At 40.3% G+C, this 27,374-nt stretch overlaps 1 protein-coding gene and 1 long non-coding RNA gene across 8 annotated transcripts; both read left to right on the top strand.

Annotated features, from left to right (window-relative positions):
* Window positions 1-11,855: 11,855 nt before the first annotated feature.
* Window positions 11,856-24,419, top strand: srebf1 (sterol regulatory element binding transcription factor 1). 4 transcript variants are annotated; one of them, XM_032536731.1, is made up of 19 exons: window positions 11,856-12,242; window positions 15,403-16,029; window positions 17,333-17,499; window positions 17,653-17,784; window positions 17,899-18,117; window positions 18,208-18,322; window positions 18,552-18,709; window positions 18,863-19,079; window positions 19,171-19,355; window positions 19,517-19,778; window positions 20,064-20,230; window positions 20,528-20,696; window positions 20,801-20,930; window positions 21,125-21,234; window positions 21,534-21,666; window positions 21,821-21,986; window positions 22,779-22,994; window positions 23,619-23,730; window positions 23,938-24,419. In XM_032536731.1, the coding sequence occupies exons 1-19, from the start codon at window positions 12,137-12,139 to the stop codon at window positions 24,156-24,158; spliced, it is 3,612 nt and encodes a 1,203-aa protein (XP_032392622.1). In that variant the 5' UTR covers window positions 11,856-12,136; the 3' UTR covers window positions 24,159-24,419. The 4 variants fall into 4 exon arrangements, with proteins under 4 accessions (XP_032392622.1, XP_032392621.1, XP_032392624.1 ...); XM_032536730.1 differs by having other exon boundaries at window positions 18,860-19,079; XM_032536733.1 differs by having other exon boundaries at window positions 11,857-12,242; window positions 20,822-20,930.
* A 98-nt stretch (window positions 24,420-24,517) lies between these two features.
* Window positions 24,518-25,706, top strand: LOC116702533 (uncharacterized). Of its 4 annotated transcripts, none has more exons than XR_004335183.1 (2): window positions 24,518-24,527; window positions 24,707-25,706. It is a non-coding gene; the product is annotated as an uncharacterized LOC116702533 (long non-coding RNA). The 4 variants fall into 4 exon arrangements; XR_004335182.1 differs by having other exon boundaries at window positions 24,524-24,554; XR_004335184.1 differs by lacking the exon at window positions 24,518-24,527 and adding an exon at window positions 24,531-24,558.
* Window positions 25,707-27,374: the final 1,668 nt, after the last annotated feature.

Genomic DNA, 27,374 nt, shown 5'->3' with positions numbered 1-27,374 from the left:
TTTGTAGATTTTGCTGTATGTTTGGGATCATTGTCTTGTTGGAAGATAAATCTCCGTCCCAGTTTCAGGTCTTTTGCAGACTCCAACAGGTTTTCATCCAGAATGGTCCTGTATTTGGCTGCAACCATCTTCCCCTCAATTTTAACCATCTTTCCTGTCCCTGCTGAAGAAAAGGAGGCCCAAACCATGATGCTGCCACCACCATGTTTGACAGTGGGGATGGTGTGTTGAGGGTGATGAGCTGTGTTGCTTTTACGCCAAACATAACGTTTTGCATTGTGGCCAAAAAGTTCGATTTTGGTTTCATCTGACCAGAGCACCTTCTTCCACATGTTTGGTGTGTCTCCCAGGTGGCTTGTGGCAAACTTTAACGAGACTTTTTGTGGATATCTTTGAGAAATGCTTTTTTCTTGCCACTCTTCCATGAAGCCGAATTTGTGCAGTGTACGACTGATTGTTGTCCTATGGACAGACTCTCCCACCTCGCTGTAGTTCTCTGCAGTTCATCCAGAGTGATCATGGGCCTCTTGGCTGCCTCTCTGATCAGTCTTCTCCTTGTCTGAGCTGAAAGTTTACAGGGACGGCCAGGTCTGGTGAGATTTGCAGTGGTCTGATACTCCTTCCATTTCAAAATGATCGCTTGCCCAGTGCTCCTTGGGATGTTTAAGCTTGGGAAATCTTTTTGTATCCAAATCCTGCTTTAAACTTCTCCACAACAGTATACAGACCTGCCTGGTGTGTTCCTTGGTCTTCATGATGCTCTCTGCGCTTTCACAGAACCCTGAGACATCACAGAGCAGGTGCATTTATACAGAACTTGATCACACACAGGTGGTTCTATTTATCCCCATCATCATTTAGGACAACATTGGATCATTCAGAATCCTCGCTGAACTTCTGGAGTGAGTTTGCTGCACTGAAGTAAGGGGGCCGATAATTTTGCACGCACCACTTTTCGGTTTTTTATTTGCTAAAAAAGTTTAAAATATCCAATAGATTTCGTTTCCACTTCACAATTGTGTCCCACTTGTTGGTGATTCTTCACAAAAATAAATTTTTATATCTTTATGTTTGAAGCCTGAAATGTGTCAAAAGGTTGAAAAGTTCAAGGGGGGCGAATATTTCGCAAGGCACTGTAAAGCACTAGTTAGGATTCTCTGTTATATTTGAATGGCTAAGGGGAAATTGTGCCCATGGAATATTACCCATTAGTCTTTTTCACTCCTCTGAAAGCAGCTCACAAAATTGTTCTCTTGAACAACTGCAAACACTTTTAGCCATTCCAGAAATATTAAGGCTTTAATGACCAACTAGCCCTAAACTACCTGTAACAATATTCATGTTCATGTTTTATGAGTATTAGGGATCATGAACATTTTCCTTCCCCTTCTATATTAATGACTGTGCACTTTGAAGCAAAAACAAATGTTTATTTTGTTCCTTGTGTTTACAAGATGGTTACTATTTTTTCTAGGGGATGGGAAAAGGTATTTAGATTGACTTCTCTTGCACATACATTTTGTAATTTTAGCGCTGGTCACGTAAATTGGATTGATGGACAGTTGAATTTGTATTGTTTTAGGATTATAAAAATCACATAGCGATGTAAACAGATTAGGGCTTTAATATCAGAATGACCTAGCGTGCAGGCTCCTTATAAACTAGCAGACAAACGTACAGCTAACAATATTGCACTGTTGTAAAGGTATATTCTTATAGGTAATCTTCATTTACTCAATCTATGTAATCTATATACCTCAAAATACAGGAATTTTAGTTTCTGTGTTTGGGTTAAAATGTATTGGCTCATAGAATATCCAAAATGCAGCCATGTTTATGTATCATTTGATCCCGATTGTATTTTTATAGTTCATGTAAAAAGAAAGAAACAAGTGCGTCCTTCCCTTCTCCGTTTATCTTTTTGTGGTTGAGGCTGAAGCATGCAGCAAACAAACGCAATTTACTTTCTTTGATTTGTGTAGTCAAAGACCTACTTTTATTATTTATGTATTTTCAGTATGGTATGATTCATCTGCTCCTGTTGGAGCTGCAGCCACGCATTTCTATGATTAACTGATTTCAGCAAAGTAACTCTGACTGGACTTGTCTTGGTGTAATTAGGATCACAGTTAAGGCAAAAGCGACCTGTCTCATTTCAGCACTTTTGCCGAGGCTTGTTGCTCTGCACTTGAATTTTCTTTGTCTTTAATGTCCATTTAAGACCAAAGCCTTCAGTCAAGGCATCTCAATTTGTAAAAGCCTATTATGCATCAACATTACTTGTCAGTATTGCCTTTCACTAGAGGGAAATATTCACGATTTGTTATTCTTTGTTAACAAAATGCAGTGCAATTATTTGTGACTGCATAATCAATATGATTACACATTTTGTATTAGTTGAGAAAAGTAGATTAATTAATTTTTTAATACGTATGGTTAATATTTTAGTATGGTTCCCAGGTAACTAAATAATGCGTTACATTTACAATCAACCATTGTGTTGCTTTGGAAAACTTTACCATGGAGGCCGAACAAAGAGGATTACTAAAAATGTAACAGGAGACCCTTTGAAAGGGAACTAATTTCTGTTTGTGTTACGTATCTCTGGATCTGTAACTGATGTATTGTATTACTCTTTTATGAAGCGTAATTGCAACATGTATTCCTCTGATCATTTCAAAATGGTTAATGAATGTCTTTAAATACTGATGACAGCATATTAAGCTGATGTTTTGTGGCATGGAAAGGGCTTATTTCTGTTGGTGGTGGCCCATTTCTGTTTGGCTGTGCTGTCTGCTGCATTACTAATGGTCGATTTTTTGTTGGCCTAATGCACGTATGTAACTGCCCAATAAAACACTAGCGTTTTGACCTCTACCTCACACCTTTTTGTGTTTCATTTGCATTAAGGGTCGTGTGACAATCTCCTGGCTTCTTTATGAAGATTCTGATGCAACTCGGCCTCAATCTTGCACTGTATTGGCCATTCATTATCAGACTCTCACCCCATCCACTCTGCTTAATACATTACTGTAGCACATCACATGTAAACAAATCTCAACAGTTTTTTATAGACGTTGGCTTACTTCAGTTGCTTGTGCGCATCAATGCGGTGAAAAAACATGCACGTTTATACAAACACACCCCATCACCAACATACTAGGCTTGCTGACAGGATGTTAATACATCACATCCCCATGTACTGACAACAACTGCAGTGCTACTCTGGTCACTGACCTATTTTCCACCATCTTTTGTGTTGTTCCCCTTTGTGTTAATGTGAATGTGTATTCACATTATAGTTTTAATTTGGCTGTTGCAGATATGTCAATAAAGTGACCTTGCCCAATTGTTTACATTACTAATAATGATGTTGTTATTGTTGATGTTTACTGCAATACACAGTACGCATTACATTACTAAGTTAAGTATACTTGTACTGAAAGAATGGTTTTGGTATTAAATAATATTTCTTTGGCCAAATATTCAATTTGCATCTATAGCCTGTATAGAAAGAAAATCGTTGTATCGTTACTTTATTCTGTTAGGCCACCTGTATACTCCAGGTTATTTCCCTGCTGCGCTACCACTGTTCAAAGATAGAACATATGATGTAATCACAGACCCAGAGATGGGACGTCAGATCACCCCACTCGGCTCCTGACTTCCCTTGTCGATTTTACTGGTTCTACAGGAGAGCCGCTTCTTCGAGTCAAACAAACTGTTCTTTCAGTAGCTCACGCCTGCTCGGTTCTCATTGGCTGTTTGGGGCAAGCACACAAAAAACCATCCAAGGTTTCACTAAAAATACATTTTAATAAAATATATGCCTGGTTTTATTTGGAAGTGCAGGACTAGGATAAATAGCATGGGTTAATTGTTAATGTATTTTTTATATATATATAATATATATTATATATATATATATATTATATATTAATATATATATATACAATTCTAAGCAGTAAATACTATCTTCTATAATACTTTTAAATTACCTACATATGTTCTAGAGCCTTATTCAGATTGTTTGAGTACATTAATGTCTCATTATGAATTTCGTATTAAAAATGTGGCACATGCTCTACATGCTGTCACCTCTTCAGTCTAATAATCAAACAAACATGAAAAACAGGGACGTGGAATCCATGTACAGGTAGTGATTGGCTGAGAGCCTGTCAATCACCATTTGCTAGGTGGGTCCCTTTCGGCTACCGCCGTAAGCACGTCAGTGCTGAATGAGCTTCAGTGTTTAGCTTGGTTTCAAGTTTCCCTGGACGATCATGGGGTACGAGTGAATAGTTAGCACATCAATAAAAAGTTACAGCTCATGCTTATGTTTCGGTAGACTCGGAGTCTGACATTTGACAATGTAGGGACGTAGAAGTTTTCCACTTCCCCCCTTTGAGCCATTCTCCAGCAAGTCGAGTCAAACGTTAGCTACTACATCGGGAAGCCACACAAGAGTAAGTGAACAGCCTATCTTTGACGATCCTTCGTTGGATAATCTGGATCCAACACTGTCGCTTAATGACCCCAGCGATATGACACGGCTCTCTTAAACGACATTGATGGTAAGAAATTAGATGTTACTAGCAATCCAGTCGCATTTAACGTTTGTGGCAGAACCCAACACTACGCGTATAACCTAACACTAACGTTAATGTTACTCAGCTTGCCATGTGTGTTTAGTTTTAGTTGCGTCCTGTGTGTTACATCTAGCTAATGCCTAACGTAATACCAGTCAATTTAAAATGTTGCAGCTCACAGCGTACCTTTTATCAGCCATCATTAACGCCTAGCAGCTAACGTTACTAGTATCAGTTGGAGGTTATTGAGGTGATAATATGTGGCCTTGTTTACAGTTGTGATTGCACTAACGTTTATATCTAATGTCTTAATAGTAACCTACTTTTAAAACGGTTTAGCTAGCTAATAGGAGAGGCTAACTGCTGCTAAATGGTCGCGAGTGCGCCCCGCCCCAGCCTGCTCCAAGACAGACGGGTTACTGTCGTTCATTCTTCCGCGTTGGGTTCACTACCTCAGTTGACCGACTTCACAAACCTTATGTATCGCTTTTGGCAAAATAAATTATAAAATGTTGTGTTCTATTGACACAGTTCGTTTTCTGTTATGTTCATTGTACACACAACTTGTTTATTGCAGTAACGTTATAATTTTTTTTCATAATAAAAACTGCATATCTGTGTATTAATACTGGCGTAGCAATTCAAATGTTTATGTATGTGTTATGGTCACAGTCTTCTCATAACAGGTTTGATGTAGCTAGCTAGCTATATAGGGATGTGTCGTTAGAGTATGGACAAAATTTGATATCAGTTCCCATTTACTGTAATAGTAATACCGGTGTATATTTTTATGATAATAGTCACGGTATTTGTACAAAGCACCACTGCGTAACACTGTAGATGGTAAGAAGCAAATCCGCAGACGTGCTCGTCATCTTCCCAAATTGACCGACAGTAACCCTGGTGGCTGCTCGACGTGAACCTCGCGCGGAGCCACAGACAGCGCTCTCTCTTTCCTGTCTTGGGCAAGTCTCTGAGACGCGCTCTGATTGGCCAAGAGCGATCACCTCATACAAAACCTGGACTACAAATCCAGGATGCGGCGTTAAACTGCAGATACAAGATACACTCACTTTTATCCAAGTATATTCCTGTTACACTTCATCAGGTCCAAATGAGAGATTATAAATATTTTGCATCTCAACAGCAGTGTATATATATATATATATATATTTATATATAAAATTATATAGTATAATCTTGCAAATGGGAACCCTTAGTCAATAGTTACCACTGTAGGTCTATTGACTATGTTTCTATTAACTATTTAAACATATTTTTTTCCTATCAAAAAGTTGGGGCATTAGCACATTTTGGAGGTTTGTTTTATGTGACATGAGCCTAGGTTAAAATGCATACAGAAATCACCCCCTTGTGCCAACATGAGTGATTAAAAAACTACTATGCTATTAGCACTGCATTTATATGTAAAACCCACTTTCCTGTTTGTGTATGTTGGAGATGGAAATTAAACTAATTGAATGAAATAAATTACAGCTTAATGTAGAATTAGGATATTGGCCTAAACTGGTAATATATTACAAATCTTGGTTGCAATATTTGCCCCTTAGTCATGTTTTTTGAGGGGCATTCTGAGATTCTTGGTGCATTTTTGGCCTTTGCCCCCCCCTTAATTTCTGACACTGATTGTTGCGAGACCATAACCAGTTAGTTTCATGGCTTTTTCATATATTGTCACAGTACAATGGTAGGTTTTCTGCCTTTCTGATTGCACATGTTTTTACAAACATTCATATAGAAAGTACCATATATGTGTACCTGGTGCTTGGTGTGTTTGATTGTGTGTGAGGCTTTGTTGTGTTTGTACTGTGTATGTCAGCATCAGAGATGGGAAGTACCAAAGTACAAATACTTTGTTACTGTACTCAAGCAGATTTTTTAGATATTTATACTTTGCTTTACTATTTCTGGTGCTGATTTTTTACTTTACTCCTTACATTTTAACACAAATATTGTACTTCTACTCCTACATTTTACAAATTGGCTCCATAAAATTCTAATACCTGGATCCCAACCTCTGTCACAATAATCATATTATATGTGATGTTTTAGGTCTATGGCAGACATCGATTAAAAAGTTAGGCCATGGTATATAAAGAGCCCTTTTTCCATGTGCACGGAAGTTTCTCAGCTTGCACTCTAGTAACATGTGTGTGGTCCAGGGAGCTTTGCATAAAATGGTTCATTGCACGGCTACTTTTACTTTTATACTTTACGTACATTCCAGCCTGTACTTTACTAACTTTAGTAAGAAGTTATCAGTACTTCTACTTTTACAGTAGTATAAAAGAGTATTTTTTAACACAATTATCTAACTTCTACTTGAGTACGGGAAGTGAGTACTTTGCCATCTCTGTCAGCATGCACTGTGACAAGGGTTTCATATGTATCATTCAGATCCAATTTAGGTTATTATTGAATCCTGCTTCTAATTCATGTCAATTTTCTAAGTATGAAAAGCAACCAAAATGTGTGTTATTTTAACTTTTAAAGCTTAAAATGTATTTGTCATACTGTATATCAAACTACTTGGCAATTCTCATTTGCAGGAAAAATCCTATAAGAACATACAAATTTCAACATTTTTTATTTTGAATGTTTTAATTTGTTTAAAGTTTTACATTCTGACATTACTGGTTCTGGGGAAACACTGTGCACTCGTATCACACTTAATACTTTGTAGAGCCACCTTTTGCTGCGATTACAGCTGCAAGTCGCTTGGGGTATATCTCTATCAGTTTTGCCCATTGAGAGACTGAAATTCTTGCCCATTCTTCCTTGCAAAAAGGCTCGAGCTTCAGTGAGGTTGGATGGAGAGCGTTGTGAACAGCAGTTTTCAGTTCTTTCCACAGATTCTTGATTGATTCAGGTCTGGACTTTGACTTGGCCATTCTAACACCTGGATACGTTTATTTGTGAAACCATTCCTTTGTAGATTTTGCTGTATGTGGGATCATTGTCTTGTGGAAGATAAATCTCCGTCCCAGTTTCAGGGTCTTTTGCAGACTCCAACAGGTTTTCATCCAGAATGGTCCTGTATTTGGCTGCAACCATCTTCCCCTCAATTTTAACCATCTTTCCTGTCCCTGCTGAAGAAAAGGAGGCCCAAACCATGATGCTGCCACCACCCTGTTTTGACGTGTGGATGGTGGTTAGGTGATGAGCTGTGTTGCTTTTACGCCAAACATAACGTTTTGCATTGTGGCCAAAAAGTTCGATTTTGGTTTCATCTGACCAGAGCACCTTCTTCCACATGTTTGGTGTGTCTCCCAGGTGGCTTGTGGCAAACTTTAACGAGACTTTTTGTGGATATCTTTGAGAAATGCTTTTTTCTTGCCACTCTTCCATGAAGCGCGAATTTGTGCAGTGTACGACTGATTGTTGTCCTATGGACAGACTCTCCCACCTCGCTGTAGTTCTCTGCAGTTCATCCAGAGTGATCATGGGCCTCTTGGCTGCCTCTCTGATCAGTCTTCTCCTTGTCTGAGCTGAAAGTTTACAGGGACGGCCAGGTCTGGGTAGATTTGCAGTGGTCTGATACTCCTTCCATTTCAAAATGATCGCTTGCCACAGTGCTCCTTGGGATTTTAAAGCTTGGGAAATCTTTTTGTATCCAAATCCTGCTTTAAACTTCTCCACAACAGTATACAGACCTGCCTGGTGTGTTCCTTGGTCTTCATGATGCTCTCTGCGCTTTCAACAGAACCCTGAGACTATCACAGAGCAGGTGCATTTATACAGAACTTGATCACACACAGGTGGTTCTATTTATCCCCATCATCATTTAGGACAACATTGGTATCATTCAGATATCCTCGCTGAACTTCTGGAGTGAGTTTGCTGCCACTGAAGTAAGGGGGCCGATAATTTTGCACGCACCATTTTCGGTTTTTTATTTGCTAAAAAAGTTTAAAATATCCAATAGATTTCTTTCCACTTCACAATTGTGTCCACTTGTTGGTGATTCTTCACAAAAATAAATTTTTATATCTTTATTTTTGAAGCTGATGGTCAAAAGGTTGAAAAGTTCAAGGGGGGCGAATACTTTCGCAAGGCACTGTAAAAAGCACTAGTTAGGATTCTCTGTTATGTATTTGAAATGGCTAAGGGGAAGGATTGTGCCCATGGAATATTACCCATTAGTCTTTTTCACTCCTCTGAAAAGCTACGACAAAATTGATTCTCTTGAACAACTGCAAACACTTTTAGCCATTCCAAAGAATATTAAGGCTTTAATGACCAACTAGCCCTGAACTACCTGTCGAACAATATTCATGTTCATGTGTTATGAGTATTAAGGGATCATGAACATTTTCCTTCCCCTTCTATATTAATGACTGTGCACTTTGAAGCAAAAACAAATGTTTATTTTGTCCTTTGTGTTTACAAGATGGTTACTATTTTTTCTAGGGGATGGGAAAAGGTATTTAGATTGACTTCATCTTGCACATACATTTTGTAATTTTAGCGCGTGGTCACGTAGAATTGGATTGATGGACAGTTGAATTTGTAATTGTTTTAGGAATTATAAAAATCACATAGCGATGTAAAACAGATTAGGGCATTTAAATTATCAGAATGACCTAGCGTGCAGGCTCCTTAATAAACTAGCAGACAAAACGTACAGCTAACAATATTGCACTGTTGTAAAGGATATATTCTTATAGGTAGATCTTCATTTACTCTAATCTATGTAATCTATATACCTCAAAATACAGGAATTTTAGTTTCTGTGTTTGGTTAAAAATGTATTGGCTCATAGTAATATCCAAAATGCAGCCATGTTTATGTATCATTTGATCCCGATTGTATTTTTATAGTTCATGTTAAAAAGAAAGAAACAAGTGCGTCCTTCCCTTCTCCGTTTATCTTTTTGTGGTTGAGGCTGAAGCATGCAGCAAACAAACGCAATTGTACTTTCTTTGATTTGTGTAGTCAAAGACCTACTTTTATTATTTATGTATTTTCAGTATGGTATGATTCATCTGCTCCTGTTGGAGCTGCAGCCACGCATTTCTATGATTAACTGATTTCAGCAAAGTAACTCTGACTGGACTTTGTCTTTGGTGTAATTAGGATCACACGTTAAGGCAAAAAGCGATCCTGTCTTCATTTCAGCACTTTTGCCGAGGCTTGTTGCTCTGCACTTGAATTTTCTTTTGTCTTTAAGTCCATTTAAGACCAAAAGCCTTGTCAGTCAAGGCATCTCAACTTGTAAAAGCCTAAGTTATGCATCAACATTACTTGTCAGTATTGGCCTTTCACTAGAGGGAAATATTCACGATTTGTTATTCTTTGTTAACAAAATGCAGTGCAATTATTTGTGACTGCATAATCAATATGATTACACATTTAAATGTATTTTAGTTGAGGAAAATGTATGATTAATTAATTTTTTAATAACGTATGGTTATATAGTTTTAGTATGGTTGCCAGGTAACTAAGATAATAGCGTTACATTTACAATCAACCATTGTGTTTGCTTTGGAAAACTTTTACCATGGAGGCCGAACAAAGAGGATTACTAAAAATGTAACAGGAGACCCTTTGAAAGGGAACTAATTTTCTGTTTGTATGTTACGTATCTCTGGATCTGTAACTGAGTGTATTGTATTACTTGCTTTTATGAAGCGTAATTGCAACATGTATTCCTCTGATCATTTCAAAATGGTTAATGAATGTCTTTAAATACTGATGAAGCAGATATTAAGCTGATGTTTTGTGGACATGGAAGAGAGGCTTGATTTCTGTTGGTGGGTGGCCCATGTCTGTTTGGCTGTGCTGTCTGCTGCCATTACTAATGGTCAGATTTTTGTTTGGCCTAATGCACGTATGTAACTGCCCAATAAAACACTAGCAATGTGTGACCTCTACCTCACACCTGTTTGTGGTTCATTTGCAATTAAGGGTCGTGTGACAATCTCCTGCTGCTTCTTAATGAAGATTCTGATGCAACTCGGCCTCAATCTTGCACTGTATTGGCCATTCATTATCACATGAGACTCTCACCCCATCCACTCTGCTTTAATACATTACTGTAGCACATCACATGTAAACAAATCTCAACAGTTTTTTATAGACGTTTGCTTACTTCAGTTGCTTGTGGCGCATCAATGACAGGTGAACAAGACATGCACGTTTATACAAACACACCCCATCACCAACAATACTAGGCTTGCTGACAGGATGTTAATACTACTCCACTCCCCATGTACTGACAACAACTGCAGTGCTACTCTGGGTCACTGACCTATTTTTCCACCATGCTTTTGTGTTGTTCCCCTTTGTGTTAATGTGAATGTGTATTCACATTATAGTTTTAATTTGGCTGTTGCAGATATGTCAATAAAGTTGACCTTGCCCAATTGTTTACATTACTAATAATGATGTTGTTATTGTATGATGTTTACTGCAATACACAGTACGCATTACATTACTAAGTTAAGTATACTTGTACTGAAAGAATGGATTTGGTATTAAATAATATATTTCTTTGGCCAAATATTACAATTTGCATCTATAGCCTGTATAGAAAGAAAATCGTTGTATCGTTACTTATTCTGTTAGGCCACCTGTATTACTCCAGGTTATTTCCCTGCTGCTGCTACCACTGTTCAAAGATAGAAACATATGATGTAATCACTAGACCCAGAGATGGGACGTCAGATCACCCCACTCGGCTCCTGAGCTTCCCATTGGTCGATTTTACTGGTTCTACAGGAGGAGCCGCTTCTTCGAGTCAAACAAACTTGTCTTTCAGTAGCTCACGCCTGCTCGGTTCTCATTGGCTGTTGGGGGCAAGCACACAAAAAACACATCCAAGGTTTCACTAAAAATACAGTTTAATAAAATATATGCCTGGTTTTATTTGGAAGTGCAGGACTAGGATAAATAGCATGGGTTAATTGTTAATGTATTTTTTATATATATATATATATATATATATATATATATATATATTATATATTATATATATATATATTACAATTCTAAGCAGTAAATACTATCTTCTATAATACTTTTAAATTATACCTACATATGTTCTAGAGCCATTATTCTAGATTGTTGAGTACATTAATGTCTCATTATGAATTGTCGTATTAAAAAATGATGGCACATGCTCTACATGCTGTCACCTCTTCAGTCAAATAATCAAAACAAACATGAAAAACAGGGGACGTGGAATCCATGTACAAAGGTAGTGATTGGCTGTAGAGCCTGTCAATCACCATTTGCTAGGTGGGTCCCTTTCGGCTACCGCCGTAAGCACGTCAGTGCTGAATGAGCTTCAGTGTTTAGCTTGGTTTGACAAGTTTCCCTGGACGATCATGGGGGTACGAGTGAATAGTTAGCACATCAATAAAAAGTTACAGCTCATTGCTTATGTTTCGGGTAGACTCGGAGTCTGACGATTTGACAAATGTAGGGACGTGAGAAGTTTTCCACTTCCCCCCTTTGAGCCATTCTCCAGCAAGTCGAGTCAAACGTTAGCTAGCTACATCGGGAAGCCAGACACAAGAGTAAAGATGAACAGCCTATCTTTTGACGATCCTTCGTTGGATAATCTGGATCCAACACTGTCGCTTAATGACCCCAGCGATATTGACACGGCTCTCTTAAACGACATTGATGGTAAGAAATTAAGATGTTACTAGCTAATCCAGTCGCATTTAACGTTTGTGGCAGAACCAACAACACTGCGTATAACCTAACACTAACGTTAATGTTAGCTCATGCATGCCATGTGTGTTTAGTTTTAGTTGCGTCCTGTGTGTTACATCTAGCTAATGCACTAACGTAATACCAGTCAATTTAAAATGTTGCAGCTCACAGCGTACCTTTTATCAGCCATCATTAACGACTAGCTAGCTAACGTTAACTAGTATCAGTTGGAGGTTATTGAGGTGATAATATGTGGCCTTGTTTACAGTTGTGTATTGCACTAACGTTATATATCATAATGTCTTAATAGTAACCTACTTTTAAAACGGTTTAGCTATGCTAATAGGAGAGGCTAACGTGCTGCTAAATGGTCGCGAGTGCGCCCCGCCCCCAGCCTGCTCCACAGACAGACAGGGGTTACTGTCGTTCATTCTTCCGCGTTGGGTTCACTACCTCAGTTGACCGACTTCACAAACCTTATGTATCGCTTTTTGGCAAAATAAATTATTAAAATGTTGTGTTCTATTGACACAGTTCGTTTTCTGTTATGTTCATTGTACACACTAACTTGTTTATTGCAGTAACGTTATATATTTTTTTCATAAATAAAAAACTGCATATCTGTGTATTAATACTGGCGTAGCAATTCAAATGTTTATGTATGTGTTATGGTCACAGTCTTCTCATAACAGGTTTGATGTAGCTAGCTAGCTAATATAGGGATGTGTCGTTAGAGTATGGACAAAATTTGATATCAGTTTCCCATTTACTGTAATAGTAAATACCGGTGTATATTTTTATGATAATAGTCACGGTGTATTTGTACAAAGCACCACTGCGTAAACTGTAGATGGTAAGAAGCAAATCCGGCAGACGTGCTCGTCATCTTCCCAAATTTGACCGACAGTAACCCTTGGTGATGCTGCTCGACGGTAACCTCGCGCGGAGCCACAGACAGCGCTCTCTCTTTCCTGTCTTGGGCAAGTCTCTGAGACGCGCTCTGATTGGCCAAGAGCGATCACCTCATACAAAACACTGGACTACAAATCCAGGATGCTGCGTTTAACTGCAGATACAAGATACACTCAGCTTTTATCCAAGTATATTCCTGTTACACTTCATCAGGTCCAAATGAGAGATTATAAAATATTTTGCATCTCAACAGCAGTGTATATATATATATATATATATATATATATATATATATATATATATATGAAATCTTGCAAATGGGAACCCATTAGTCAATAGTTACCACTGTAGGTAACTATTGACTAATGGGTTCTATTAACTATTTAAAACATATTTTTTTCCTATCTAAAAAGTTGGGGCATTAGCAACATTTTGGAGGTTTGTTTTATGTGACATGAGCCTAGGTTAAAATGCATACAGAAATCACCCCCTTGTGCCAACATGAGTGATTAAAAAACATACTATGCTATTAGCACTGCATTTATATGTAAAACCACTTTCCTTGTTTGTGTATGTTGGAGATGGAAATTAAACTAATTGAATGAAAATAAAATTACAGCTTAATGTAGAATTAGGATATTGGCCTAAACTGGTAAATATATTACAAAATCTTGGTTGCAATATTTGCCCCTTAGTCATGTTTTTTGAGGGGCATTCTGAGATTTCTTGGTGCATTTTTGGCCTTTGCCCCCCCCCTTAATTTCTGACACTGATTGTTGCGAGACCATAACCAAGTTAGTTTCATGGCTTTTTCATATATTTGTCACAGTACAATGGATAGGTTTTCTGCCTTTCTGATTGCACATGGGTTTACAAACATTCAATATAGAAAGTACCATATATGTGTACCTGGTGCTTGGTGTGTTTGATTGTGTGTGAGGCTTTGTTGTGTTTGTACTGTGTATGTCAGCATCAGAGATGGGAAGTAACAAAGTACAAATACTTTGTTACTGTACTCAAGCAGATTTTTTAGATATTTATACTTTGCTTTACTATTTCTTGGTGCTGATTTTTTACTTTTACTCCTTACATTTTAACACAAATATTGGTACATTCTACTCCTTACATTTTACAAAATTGGCTCCAGTAAAAATTCTAATAACCTGGAGTCCCAACCTCTGTCACAATAATCATATTATATGTGATGTTTTAGGTCTATTGGCAGACATCGATTAAAAATGTAGGCCATGGTATATAAAGAGCCCTTTTTCCATGTGCACGGAAGTTTCTCAGCTTGCACTCTAGTAACATGTGTGTGGTCCAGGGAGCTTTGCATAAAAAATGGTTCATTTGCACGGCTACTTTTACTTTTATACTTTACGTACATTTCCAAGCCTGTACTTTACTAACTTTAGTAAAGAAGTTAATCAGTACTTCTACTTTTACAAGTAGTATTAGAAGAGTATTTTTTAACACAAGTATCTATACTTCTACTTGAGTACGGGAAGTGAGTACTTTTGCCATCTCTGTCAGCATGCACTGTGACAAGGGTTTCATATGTATTCATTCAGATCCAATTTAGGTTATTATTGAATCCTGCTTCTAATTCATGTCATATTTTCTAAGTATGAAAAGCAACCAAAATGTGTGTTATTTTAACTTTTTAAAGCTTAAAAATGTATTTGTCATACTGTATATCAAACTACTTGGCAATTCTCATTTGTCAGGAAAAATCCTATAAAGAACAATACAAATATTCAAACATTTTTTTATTTTGAATGTTTTATAATTTGTTATAAAGTTTTACATTCTGACATTAGCTGGTTCTGGGGAAAACTAGTGCATTCTTATCCCACGCTGCAGTAAACTCTTTGTTAGATGTATGGTACTTCCTTCCTGCATATGAAGGAATATATTTTGCAGCATTATTATTCTACTCTGTAGCTTACTTTTAAGTGCTCTCTCAGATCTGTTATGTGATAAACACTGACCATGTGGAGTTAATGCATGAGTATAGCAGCATACATTGAAATGCCGGTGATCCAGCCTGCTACTGAGAAGTTGTTTTCAATATTTAATAAGCCAAACTGAAAACAGCATTTTTCAACAAAGGCCCATGCCCCATAAATTAGAACTCTCTCCACTCTCCATCAAAGTTATTTTTGAAAATTCTTATTAATCTTTCTACTTGTTGGCTCTGATTTCTCTCCCTCTTCAGACATGCTACAGCTCATCAGCAACCAGGACATGGAGTTTGGAGGATTGTTTGATAACCCTCCATACACAGTGCCTCCTCCCACCCAAGAGCTTTCTGGTTTGACCCAGTCCATCACCTCACCTGCCCCTCCAACCACAACTACAACACCTCCACCTTCATCTTCCTCTTCCATCCTAAGCAGTAGCCCCCACCTGGATGCGCTCCTGGGCCCTCCCATCACCCGTAGTTCCTCCACGCCAGACAAGGCATTCCAGCCTCCCACCTTCCAGCAGTCCCCCCTGGCCCAGGTGCCCAACTCCACACAGAGGCAACAACCAGCCTCCCCACAGCAGGCTCAGAGCCTCAAACAGCCCCAGGTGGAGCAGCCCCAGCCCGTTCTCAGCCCGTCCGCCCCCGCCCAGGCAGCTTCACCTCATGGCTCACCAACACCGAACCCAGTTTTTAGCTCCACAGCCCAGGCCCTCTTCACCTTGCCTGCACCCCAGACTCCACCTCAGACTCCGCCTCAGCTCCAGCCTCAGCCCCAGCTGCAGCTGCAGACACAACTTCAGCCCCAACTTCAGCCCCAGCCCCAGTCTCAGTCACAACCGGTCCAGACCAACTACAGCAACAATATCAGCTACACAAGTAAACACTCTTTGATGGTGACAAGGGTTTATTCTAGTGCCTATTGTGGCTACCTGTTTGAGTTAGATAGTACAAGATAGACATCTACAGGTCCTTAAAATGGCCTTTAAAGAGGACACCAGTGCTACATTATTTTAGCCAATAGGAGCTATAATGTTTGGTTTTGAAACTGCAACGTTTATCAATGTTATTTTTTAAGTGATTATACTGCAACAGTCCTTCTCACCAATACACATAAAGGGTGTTTTCATGCATGCAGTTCTAATTTTTTTTAGCTCTTGAGATATAGGGCGTTAACTCCTGGGCTATTCAGAATGGCACAGAACACACAAACCAACACATGTATTGCGTTTATGACAATTTTAAGATCTGTCCAGGGACAACGGATGAAAAATAGCCTTTTGGCTAATTCTGGTGCATTTACAGCAATGTTAATTAATGTACAGTGTCCCTGTCAAATAAATGAATAAAATAAAAATACCAAGCTAGGACACTAGTTTATTCAACCTTAGCTGAGGTCCAAGTCCTGTTCTAAAAGACATTGTTCAGCGGCGTGAGAGTCTGTGAGCTAAATGAAAATGCTTTGTCTGGGCAATACCCATTGTTATTGTATATACAGTATTTCTGCAGTCACGTCCACTAAAAACGTTAACACCGGATTGTTACCTGGGGGTTTTTTTGTAGTGGGGAGTAGTAAATTAATTGTTGCTGTTTAATTATTATGGATGCAATAAATGTTTATTACCTCTTTAAAACTTCCCAACCCTGGTACTGACAGGTGATTGCAATGGCTAGCCCAGTTAGTGCTGATAAGAAACACAAGGTGACACGCTGTTGCTGTCACTTGTTTCCAGTGAGATTGTATTTCACCAATTGCCATACAAACCCATACAATAGACAACCAATACAACCTAAACCAAGAGACGATGGCTTTCACAGTGTCAAGTGTAGTAGAGTTGCTTCAATAACCAATAATAATTAATTCAAATATCACATTCTTTTTACCTTTTTATAGGCCAATACCAGTATGTGTTTTTTTGTGTCAGTACCAATTCAGACTTAGTACGAATGCTTGCGTAGACGTTACAACAGTTTGTCTTAATGTAAAAAAACACGTCATTTTTTTCAAGGATGTAACAGGTGACATGCCATTTAAAATATCACAATTGTTGACAAACTGCCACATCACAGCAGTAAAAAGAACGCAATAATACCTATTTGCTTTTTAAAGCTGATATTGGCTGATAGATATTGTGGGTATTACACATAATTATACTGTATGTTTGAATGAAATTTTTTCCAGCTGCCAGTGTGAGCCAACCCACAGCGATCTTGTCATCATCACCTCCAAATGGACAGCAAGTGACCATCCAGGCTCAGCTCCCAGGGCTGACGACCACTTCACCTATCCTGGCCACGTCAGCGAGCCCGCCAGTTCAAACCATTGCACCCCACATACAGCAAGTACCTGTAAGTGTGTTAGACTGGCACCTGAATGAGCCTGAATGAGCCTGAATGGACTTGTACATACAAAATAAATACAGTGTACTCCTTGTTTGTGTATTATGGAACCAAAAGCCAAACTGTATGTTGTCTTTACTGTAAATGTGTGTTTCTTCTCAGGTGTTGCTACAACCCCAGTTCATTAAGGCTGAGTCTCTGCTGCTGACCACTCTGAAGCACGACCCCTGCATGGTCACTACTATGGCCTCATCCCTGGCCACCACCACCCCAGTGCAGAGCACTTCACTGCAGGTAGGCACAACATATGCAACTCAATACTGAGCTCATACTGTGATCAAATATGAATTTACTATGCATTCTTTATTTTCTGCCCCCTCACGTGTGCCACCATATTTACCTCTTCAGGCCTTTATGGGTGGTGGTACCATCCTGACCACGGTGCCTGTCATGGTGGACACTGACAAGCTGCCTATCAACCGCATCGCCATCAGCGGTAAGCCGGTGGGCCTGCCACCTAAGGGAGAGAAGCGCACAGCCCACAACGCCATCGAGAAGCGTTACCGCTCCTCAATTAATGACAAAATCCTCGAGCTCAAAGATCTCGTGGCTGGTACTGAGGCCAAGGTAGGAAAGGATGTCATTGAATTTGATTGCAATCTCTTCATGCTGTAGGGAAGAAACTAATCTTATAATTTAATTTGTACTTTCTCATAGCTCAACAAGTCTGCAGTGCTGAAGAAAGCCATCGACTACATCCGTTACCTTCAGCAGACCAACCAGAAACTCAAACAGGAGAATATGGCTTTTAAAATGGCAGCCCAGAAAAACAGTATGTGCTTAAAACCTGTCTCTCTTCTTTGTTTCACAACCGCTTCTCTGCAATTTATTTCAATTCCTTGAAACTAAGTCACTCAGTTGACCTTTTGTGATGAGTTCTATTGATAGCTACTGTAATCCTGGAATGACAGAAATAAAAATGTTCTACTAAGTGAAATGGAATTGATGTCTTTACTTTTGTACCACTGATCTTGAACTGCTCTCCTCGTCTTTTCCTTCAGAATCTCTCAAGGACCTGGTTGCCATGGAAGTGGATGGACCAGCTGATGTGAAGAACGAGCTGCCCACCCCGCCAGCCTCTGATGTGGGCTCCCCCAGCTCTTTCTCACACTGTAGCAGTGACTCAGAGTCTGACAGTCCGATGGGTGAGGACACTAAGGTATGCAGTAGCATTGTGGTGTAGTTTTGACAGTCAACAGGTTAAATCCTTAAACAATCACCACTGTACTCAGCAAAATACAATATGTACTTACTGTCTGTGTAACTTTTGTCACATTGATCTTATCTCTCTGGTCTCTCTTCTGCTTAGCAGCCTAGTGTGGGCATGTTAGACCAATCGGCAGCAGGAGGAAGTGCTGGCGGCATGTTGGACCGTTCCCGCATGGCTTTGTGCACCTTCACCCTCCTCTTCCTCTCTCTCAACCCTCTGGCCGCCCTGCTCTGCTCATCCGGTAGCAGCTCAGTTGGAAGCCCCTCAGCTACTGCCACCCATCCTGCAGGAAGAAGTGTCCTGGGTTTGGATATCGCAGGTAAAATGAAGCCTCTGTCAGTAAGAGTGCCTAATGTACTTAAAGAGTGTTTAATTTCATATGATGATAAAAGGAAATGTGTTTTTTGTAGTGGACTCATGGGGCTGGATGGACTGGATGCTGCCAACTATACTGGTGTGGCTACTGAACGGTATTCTGGTGTCAGGGGTTCTGATCCGACTGTTGGTGTATGGAGAGCCTGTAACCAGACCTCACTCTGGATCCTCTGTCTTGTTCTGGAGGCACCGCAAGCAGGCTGACCTGGACCTAGCTAGAGTATGTCACTGTCGTTGCCCACCCCAATATAATGATCCTTTGATTTGATGATTTTAAAAGCAAATCCCATTCCAAAAGAAAGATCTGGATCCCGATATTCTTCCTCAGGAGTTACCCTTAATCTGTGCTTCCTCATCACTGATCTCTTTCACCCTCCCCAGGGAGATTTTGCCCAGGCCAGTCAGAACCTATGGACCTGTCTGAAGGCTCTAGGTCGTCCTTTACCTATCTCTCAGTTGGACCTAGCCTGTTCTGCACTCTGGTCCCTGCTAAGATTCTGCCTCCAGCGCCTTTGGGTGGGCCGCTGGCTGGCTACCAGGGCTGGGGGGCTGCGATCTGACCGCCCCCTGAAGGAGGACGCCTGCAAAAGCAGCCGAGACGCCTCCCTTGTTTACCACCGCCTGCATCAGCTTCACATGACAGGTCAGTTGGTGGGAAAAACCCTGTTTCTAAATGAAATCAATGTGGGAGACTGAACACTGCAGGGTGGCTTATTGAATTAACAGTATCTCAGATGATTAGAGTGCAAACTCAGCCCCCCCCCCCCTCTTTTTCTTGCTGCAAGACTTGACTTATGTTGATTCAGTGTGCCAAGAAAACATTTTTTGACTATACTTCTGTATGACTGTTGCATCACTGTTATTCTCTGTAAGATAATATGTAAAAATAAATAAACACTATTTTCTTTTTTCATATCTGTGCATACAGGTAAGCTGAATGGTAGCCATCTGTCAGCAGTCCACATGGCTCTAAGTGCGGTAAACCTGGCAGAGTGTGCTGGCTCCTGTTTGCCTGTAGCCAGTCTGGCTGAGGTCTACGTCTCTGCAGCTCTACGGGTCAAAGCCAGCATGCCAAGGATCCTGCATTTTACCTCTGTAAGTCCCCTTCGTTTGGACATGCACATCTTTTAAAATTTGCAAATGTCATATTTTATTTAACTGTTTTTTTGCGTGGATGCTGCCAGAATAAATGTAATTGCACATTATCCTGTTTTAGAATTCAAATGGTATAGACTAAGTTGATGTCTTTCATGTGCAATTAATATGACAATGGGACTTGCTGAAACATCATTAGTAAACTATAAGCTGTGTAATTCTTTCCACATCCAACTAAAAGAAAAGAAATGAGAGTGCACTTCTTTTCTTTTTCTTCTTTTTTTTAAATTCTGATAGCGTGTGTTCCTGAGCAGTGCCCGTCAGGCGTGCCTGTCGTCCAGTGGCAGTGTGCCTCCAGCTATGCAGTGGCTGTGCCACCCACTAGGTCACCGCTTCTTTGTGGATGGGGATTGGGCTATTCGCAGCACTCCCAAAGAAAGCATCTACAGCCAGGCTGGCAATACAGGTCAGTGCAGACAAAATGTGTTCAAAAATGGCTAATTTGTAACCTCTTCAGATTTGTCACATAAGGCCTAAACTCCTGTTTTGTACATGCACACTCGTGCTAAGGGTCTGTTGGTACTCTTACAGTGGATCCTCTGGCCCAGGTGACTCAGGCATTCAGGGAACACCTCCTCGAGAAAGCTCTCTACTGCGTGGCCCAGCCTCATGGAGAGAAAAGCCCCAGTCAGGGAGAGGGGTGAGAAAAGAACACACACATTTAATTTATTTTTTACTATTCACCCCACTGTATACCAATTATTGACTATTTGGCAACAAACATAAGGATAGAAAGATGGGCTATAAATAATAAATTTGTAATAATAGATTTAAAATTGTCATTGTATGTGCATGTGGTGGCAAATTAACCATTTAGTATGTTTCTCTTCTTAGGGAGTATGCTGATGCCCTGGAGTACCTCCAGCTGTTGATTAGTGCGTCAGATGCAGCTGGCGCCACTTCCCAGTCCTTTGCTATTGGCTCCAACATGGCTATTGTGACTGGTAAGTCGCTGTCATTTTTGGGATTGAGGAGTGTGGGTTGACTTCCACCCTCCCACCCCTTTTCTTTATCCTCACTGATCACAGATCTGAGCCAAAAGGGGCTAGGGGAAAGGGAGGCATCCACTAGATTGCTTCATCTATCTTTAGTGCTGTCAAATCGGTGATCACCTTGAGAAAAGGGAAGGGGGGGGGCAGGGGTGTGTGTGTGCGCGTGCGACAGTGAACAGTGAGGGATTCAAATAATTGCATGTTTGTTTGCCTGCGGGGTTTGCCTTTTGACTCTTGGTTTCAACATCCAGGCTGTGACCCCCACTCAAAGTGGTGGTCCTCAGTTACTGTGGTGATCATCAACTGGCTCCAAGGAGATGACGCTGCGGCAGAGAGACTGTATCCGACTGTTGAGCACCTACCCCGCAGTCTGCAGAACGCAGAGTAAGTTGGACATTCACACACAGGAACTTCGGCAGCCAGCTTAACAGTGTGTTGCATAACACATACACACACACACACACACACATAGACATGCACACACGTGTCCACTTATTTAACCTGGGCCTTCTATCTCTTTTCCCCCTTGCTCTGTCAGGAGTCTTCTGCCCAAGGCGTGTCTGAACACATTCAGGGCGGTGCGGGCTCTGCTGTCCAAGCCTGAAAACTGCCAGCTGAGTCTGAGCTACAGTGACAAGGCCAGTGCCCTGCTTCGAGACAGCCTCAACCTAGGACCACACTGTCACAGCTCCAGTTTAGACAAGGTACATACACTCATGCACACAGGCTCAAGCACTTGCAGATTTGTGAGCATTAAAGAGATTTTTTTGTGAGGGCAACAGCATCCACATTAGAAATATAAAAAAAACAAATGCACACAGTGACAGATGTGCCTACACGTGCGTGTATAAAATTGTAAACACAAACAGTTGGCCATACATAATCACTATACAAGTATACACATGCGCGAGCACACACACACACACACACACACACACACACACACACACATACTTCACAATACTAAGCACAGACTGCGGATCCCCTGTACCTACCCTCTGGCATTCAGCAGATGGTGATGCTGGTGGATAGGTAGCTCACAGTGTGTATGTCTACGGCCAGAGCTGTGGTGCATTGTAGTTGCATTGCATGTGTGTCTCAGCGGAGTGCAATGCACCTGCAGTGCAACACAGAGCTGGGCCACAACAGCAGAATACACACGCACATACTGAAGTTGAAAAATTGCCCTTCAACTTTGTGTAGAGCTCTGTCACGTCAAAAAATTTCTTGAGAATAGCAGCAGAAGTTTGACTTGCCTATTTAACAATATCGAACTGTCTAATAGTACAACTATCAACGAGTAACAGTTGTCGTAGAAACACATTTTTTTCGTAACCATATCCTTCTTCTGAAAATGACGTTGTTTTTAGATAATTAACTACACAATGCTCGCATTTCAGTTTCCAGGATATCCGCCAGTGATGTTACTGGACTGCATCAATGGCTGTTACGGCAGTGAAATGCTAATCCTAATCTTGTCCATTTCTCTCTTCTAGGTTGTCCAGTTGCTCTTGTGCGATCTTTTGTTGGTGATGAGGACTAACGTGTGGCGCCTGCAGCAGCAGGGGGCCGGTCCTGCCGGGTCAGGGTTGGTGAGTAGCAGCGGCCCCCCAGGGGTCCACCAGGCCTCCCCGCCGGAGCTTCAAGGCTTTCAGCAGGATCTCAGCTCCCTACGCAAGCTGGCACACAGCTTCAGGCCTGCAATGCGAAGAGTACGTATTACAGTATTAGTCACTACATTTTAGTCAATTAGCTAATACAAGTATGTATTTAGACTTAGCATGAGCAGCTTCAGGGATTTGTTGTCTTGCTGACCTACATTCTAGCTTTTCAAATTTTTCTAATCTTTGTTTTTTCTGTCTTATTAATACACAAACAGGCATCCAAATAACATGATTGACAGACATTATTAAAACATGATGAACTCACCTATGCAGCTCCTTTATTGGTGTGTTTGCATTGTCAGGCACTTGGAAACATGACTCATCAGAATGTGCCTTAAAATCCTCAAAACCAGCATGCAGAAGAGTGGTGCACAGGCTTCAAAACAGATTATGTGCTGTACATACCTGGAATAACACATATAGCATACATACATCCAAATACTTCCTTTGCACATAGTTGCAAGCAGTCCACAATACAATTCTCTGTGGAAATTAGCTGGGAACACACACATCATCCCCCCCCCCCTCCCCTGAGGCAAGTGTTAAACAGCATTGTTCACAAGGCTTCAAAAGTCTTTCTGAGGTAGAGCTGAATATTCTGTATGAGTCATCATCATCCCTCCTCCCCTCCTCCTCCTCCTCCTCATTACTGTTCCCTCCATCTCTTTCCAGTTGTTTCTTCATGAAGCCACTGCCAGGCTGATGGCAGGGGCCAGTCCCACCCGCACACATCAGCTCTTGGATCGCTCGCTGCGACGCAGGGCAACACCCGGAGCCAAGACAGGTGTGTGAGGCAGAATTGTTTTAGTAGCTTTTTGCTGCTCTTGATATTTTTAATGTCTGTATTTTATTGTTATAGAGCAAACCTTAATTTCTTCAAGTGTTTTCTAGCAATTGCTGTATTTGCTCTTCATGCACTGGCTGATGGCATCAAAATCTCACCCGTACTCAAGTACCACGGTACCGTTGTTCTTTGTGTTTTTGTGTGCAGAGGAGTGTGAGACGCGGCCAGGCCAGCGGGAGCAGGCAGAGGCTGTAATGCTGGCGTGCCGCTACCTTCCTCCCTCCTTTCTGTCGGCTCCTGGCCAAAGGGTGGGCATGCTGGCGGATGCAGCTCGCACCCTGGAGAAGCTGGGGGACAAGAGGACCCTCCAGGACTGCCAGCAAATGATCATCAAGCTGGGCAGCGGCACCACCGTCACCAACAGCTAGAGAGATTTTGGGGCGGGTGCTGAGAGACATGCATGGACATTGTGTATATAGAAACATCTCTGAAATACAAGAATGCACACAGACAGAAAAGAAGCTATTAAACATATTCATTAAACTATCTAGATTTACATCAAACTGACAGGATTTTCTTCCTGTACTGTCCTTCCCATCACCCCAACCCCACATCAGGAAGCACTTGTAGAGCTCACACTCTTGTTGCTATGGTTTATAACCAGAATAAAGGAAGCATTTTTTCTCACTCTTTACCAGCTGAATCCCCTTGTGAGAATGTGTTGCAGTGACATAGTTTCACCACAGAGAGGTGCCGTGTGTGTGTGTGTGTGTGTGTGGGGTGTGTGGTGTGTGTGGGTGGTGTGTGTGTGTGTGTGTGTGTGTGTGTGTGTGTGGTGTGTGTGTGTGGTGTTGTGTGTGTGTGTGTGTGTGTGGGGTGTGGTGTGTGTGTGTGGTGTGTGGGTGTTGGGGTGTGGTGTGTGTTGTGTGTGTGGTGTGTGTGGTGTGTGTGTGTGGTGAGATGACAGAGCTTTTAGCCCCGCACTTACTGAGTATAGTCCCACGCTCGATCTTTGTGACATAGATGCACTTTCTACAGGCCGGAGTGCTCAGTGGGTTGGAGTGGCGGGCTGCCCTGATTGGCTGCAGAGTGAGGTGTTTCGTAGGAGGATAAGGACCGAAGTCGGTTTGGTCCAACCGTGGGCTCGTTCAGTGGGAAGCCGCTCCGCAGGTTGTTCAGATAGTGTTAAAGTTGATTTGAATCATGATTTTGTGGTGATAATCTGAGGAGAGGTGACACACTGTACAGCTCTGTGTCTATCTGCACTAGCCCCGTGAGGGTGATTTCAATGAGATAAATAATAAGATGGCTTTTTGAAGTTATTTTCATAGAGGTCAATTTTTGTTTTGCTATGTATATATTTTAAAATGTATTTATAATCTGTATGGACTTTGATTAAGCAGTATTTTTTATTTTTTTTGCTTCCCCTAAAACATGTCGTATGTGGTAGCTTTTGGCCAGGCCCAAATATTGTTACTGTACTGTGTTGCCATGGCGATGAATTTCAAAATGGAGACAGTTTCAAGGTATTTGCGTCACATCGTCTGACTCAGTTGACCTTTGGCACTGTTGCACACGTATGTAACTATGATAACAAAATAAATTGGCAGTGTCCAATTCTGGCATCACCAACAGACAACTCAAACCATAACCTGAACCTTTGGCACTTTTGTACCTCCAACATAAAGAGCAATACTTGCTCTTTCAGTCATTATAGTTTCATGCTCATAGAGAACTACCATTTATTGATTTGTAGAGGACTGTGAAAAAAACAAAAACTTTGGCATGTGTTTTTGTCCCAGAATCAGTACGTTTTTTTTAGTGTGTCACTAATGTGAAAGACGTGTGATTGAGATGAGTGAGACGCAGCCATGTCTAAAGGTATTATTTGTGTGTCCTTTAACTGACATCTCTTTTTTTCGTTCTTTGGTTATATCCTTTTATGATGTAAATATTAAAGCATTTTGTAAAGAAGACTAGTGTTTCCTGTGGTGCTTAACATTTTAATGCAACTAAATACCACATGATGATAAATGAAGTAATTAAGTCTCTCTTCACTAAACAAAAATTATGCAAATAGGTTGTCTGTGTAAAATGGGATAAAAGTTTTGTGAAAAGTGGTTACAAAAGAATAAATTAATCTGTTAGTGTTTTCCAAAACCCAATTATTTTGTGTTTTTGTATGCAAAGGCCAAACGTTAATTAATGTCATTAGTTGGCTGTAATGTGCTTTCTTAAATGGAGATGGTTAGAGTAGGTTTTTATTTTTAAAAATTTAAAGCTTAACATTTATGTCATCATATACGGCTATGGTGATGATGGGATGTGTTAATTTGATAAAAACCACTATTTATTTATTTAATTTTTTACTCATCATTTTTACTTGGTGAACACGGAAAATATGCTGATCCAAATTGTGTTCCCAGTGTGTTAATTTCAGTGCATGTTTAGGAAAGACAAAAAGAGCAGGCATTGGTCATAGCAGCATTGAAAGGTGCTGGTATATTTAACATTGGCGTTACAAAAAACATTTCAAAGAAAGTGATGCTGTGTCATCGATTCCAAACAAAGACATGAAAATCAATAAAACGGCATGCTCCAACTTATAACAAGTGACATTCCCAAAAAAGGTCATACTTTTCATCAATGGATTCTTTTAATAACACATTTTATAAGCAATAACATATTCCATTTTATAGAAAATAAACATCTCTAGGAAATACTATACACAATTATATTAGTACATCACATCTTACATTTAAACCGCATCAAATACTTATATACACCATTAAATAATGAGCTTCATAAAAGAGAAAGTTTGGTGTGGCATTTTTGCACTTTATTTTATGCTCTAATACTTAAATATGTCTCCTTTTGATATGACCAGTACTTAAACTGACACCCTGTACAGGGCATTGTTACATAGCATGGAAGAGTGAAAGAGGCTACATTTGAGATACACGAACAGACAGGTGTGTTATAAAATCTCAATTGAATGTATGTCTTTCTGCCTTGCTCTGGTAGGTGAAATAATCATACATTATGACAATGTTTAACAGTAATACTTCTGAACTGTACACAGATATGAAGTGAGATGACCTGACTCCCGTTTGGACCCTTGGAGCCCTGATCTGCAACCTGTCGAGTGATGATGACAGCGTCTACTGTACATATTGAATGTGCACACAGTTGAAATGGAGTAACACTCTTAAAAAGAGGTTTCTTTTTTTTCTTTTTTTAATTTCTGAATTACAACAAAGCCTGACATTTACCAAGGATGACGCAATGATGTTGTATAGTCATAATGCACATCAAAATACATCTCCAAAGATAAGAGCATTATATTAAAATACTGCGTCCATTTTTTTCTTAACTCTTTAATATCAGAATATCTAGAACCTGTAAAGCACATCATCATGTACAGTTTCCTTTTTTGTTTCATTTTTGTCTCTTGTTTTAAACACAAACGCACACATTGAGATAGTACATCCAGATGGTGGATGCTGCTTTTATGATGCAATGACATCTTGAATTGGAGACAAACTTCTTCACTCACACAGACAAATAATGCGCAAACACACTGTTGATGTGTCTGTAGATAATGTTGTTATCACACACACACACACACACACACACACACACAC

This window comes from Etheostoma spectabile, chromosome 15, assembly GCF_008692095.1.
Source record: "Etheostoma spectabile isolate EspeVRDwgs_2016 chromosome 15, UIUC_Espe_1.0, whole genome shotgun sequence".
NCBI lineage: Eukaryota > Metazoa > Chordata > Actinopteri > Perciformes > Percidae > Etheostoma > Etheostoma spectabile.
This window is presented reverse-complemented; position numbering and strand designations above follow the sequence as displayed.

What these genes read in the sequence shown, in the direction of transcription:
- srebf1 (XM_032536730.1), top strand. Translation starts at nt 12,137, where the DNA reads ATGAACAGCCTATCTTTTGACGATCCTTCGTTGGATAATCTGGATCCA. An exon ending in TGCAGAGCACTTCACTGCAG is followed by an intron (nt 17,785 to 17,898) that starts GTAGGCACAACA and finishes TTACCTCTTCAG; the next exon opens with GCCTTTATGGGTGGTGGTAC. An exon ending in ACAGCTCCAGTTTAGACAAG is followed by an intron (nt 21,987 to 22,778) that starts GTACATACACTC and finishes TCTCTCTTCTAG; the next exon opens with GTTGTCCAGTTGCTCTTGTG.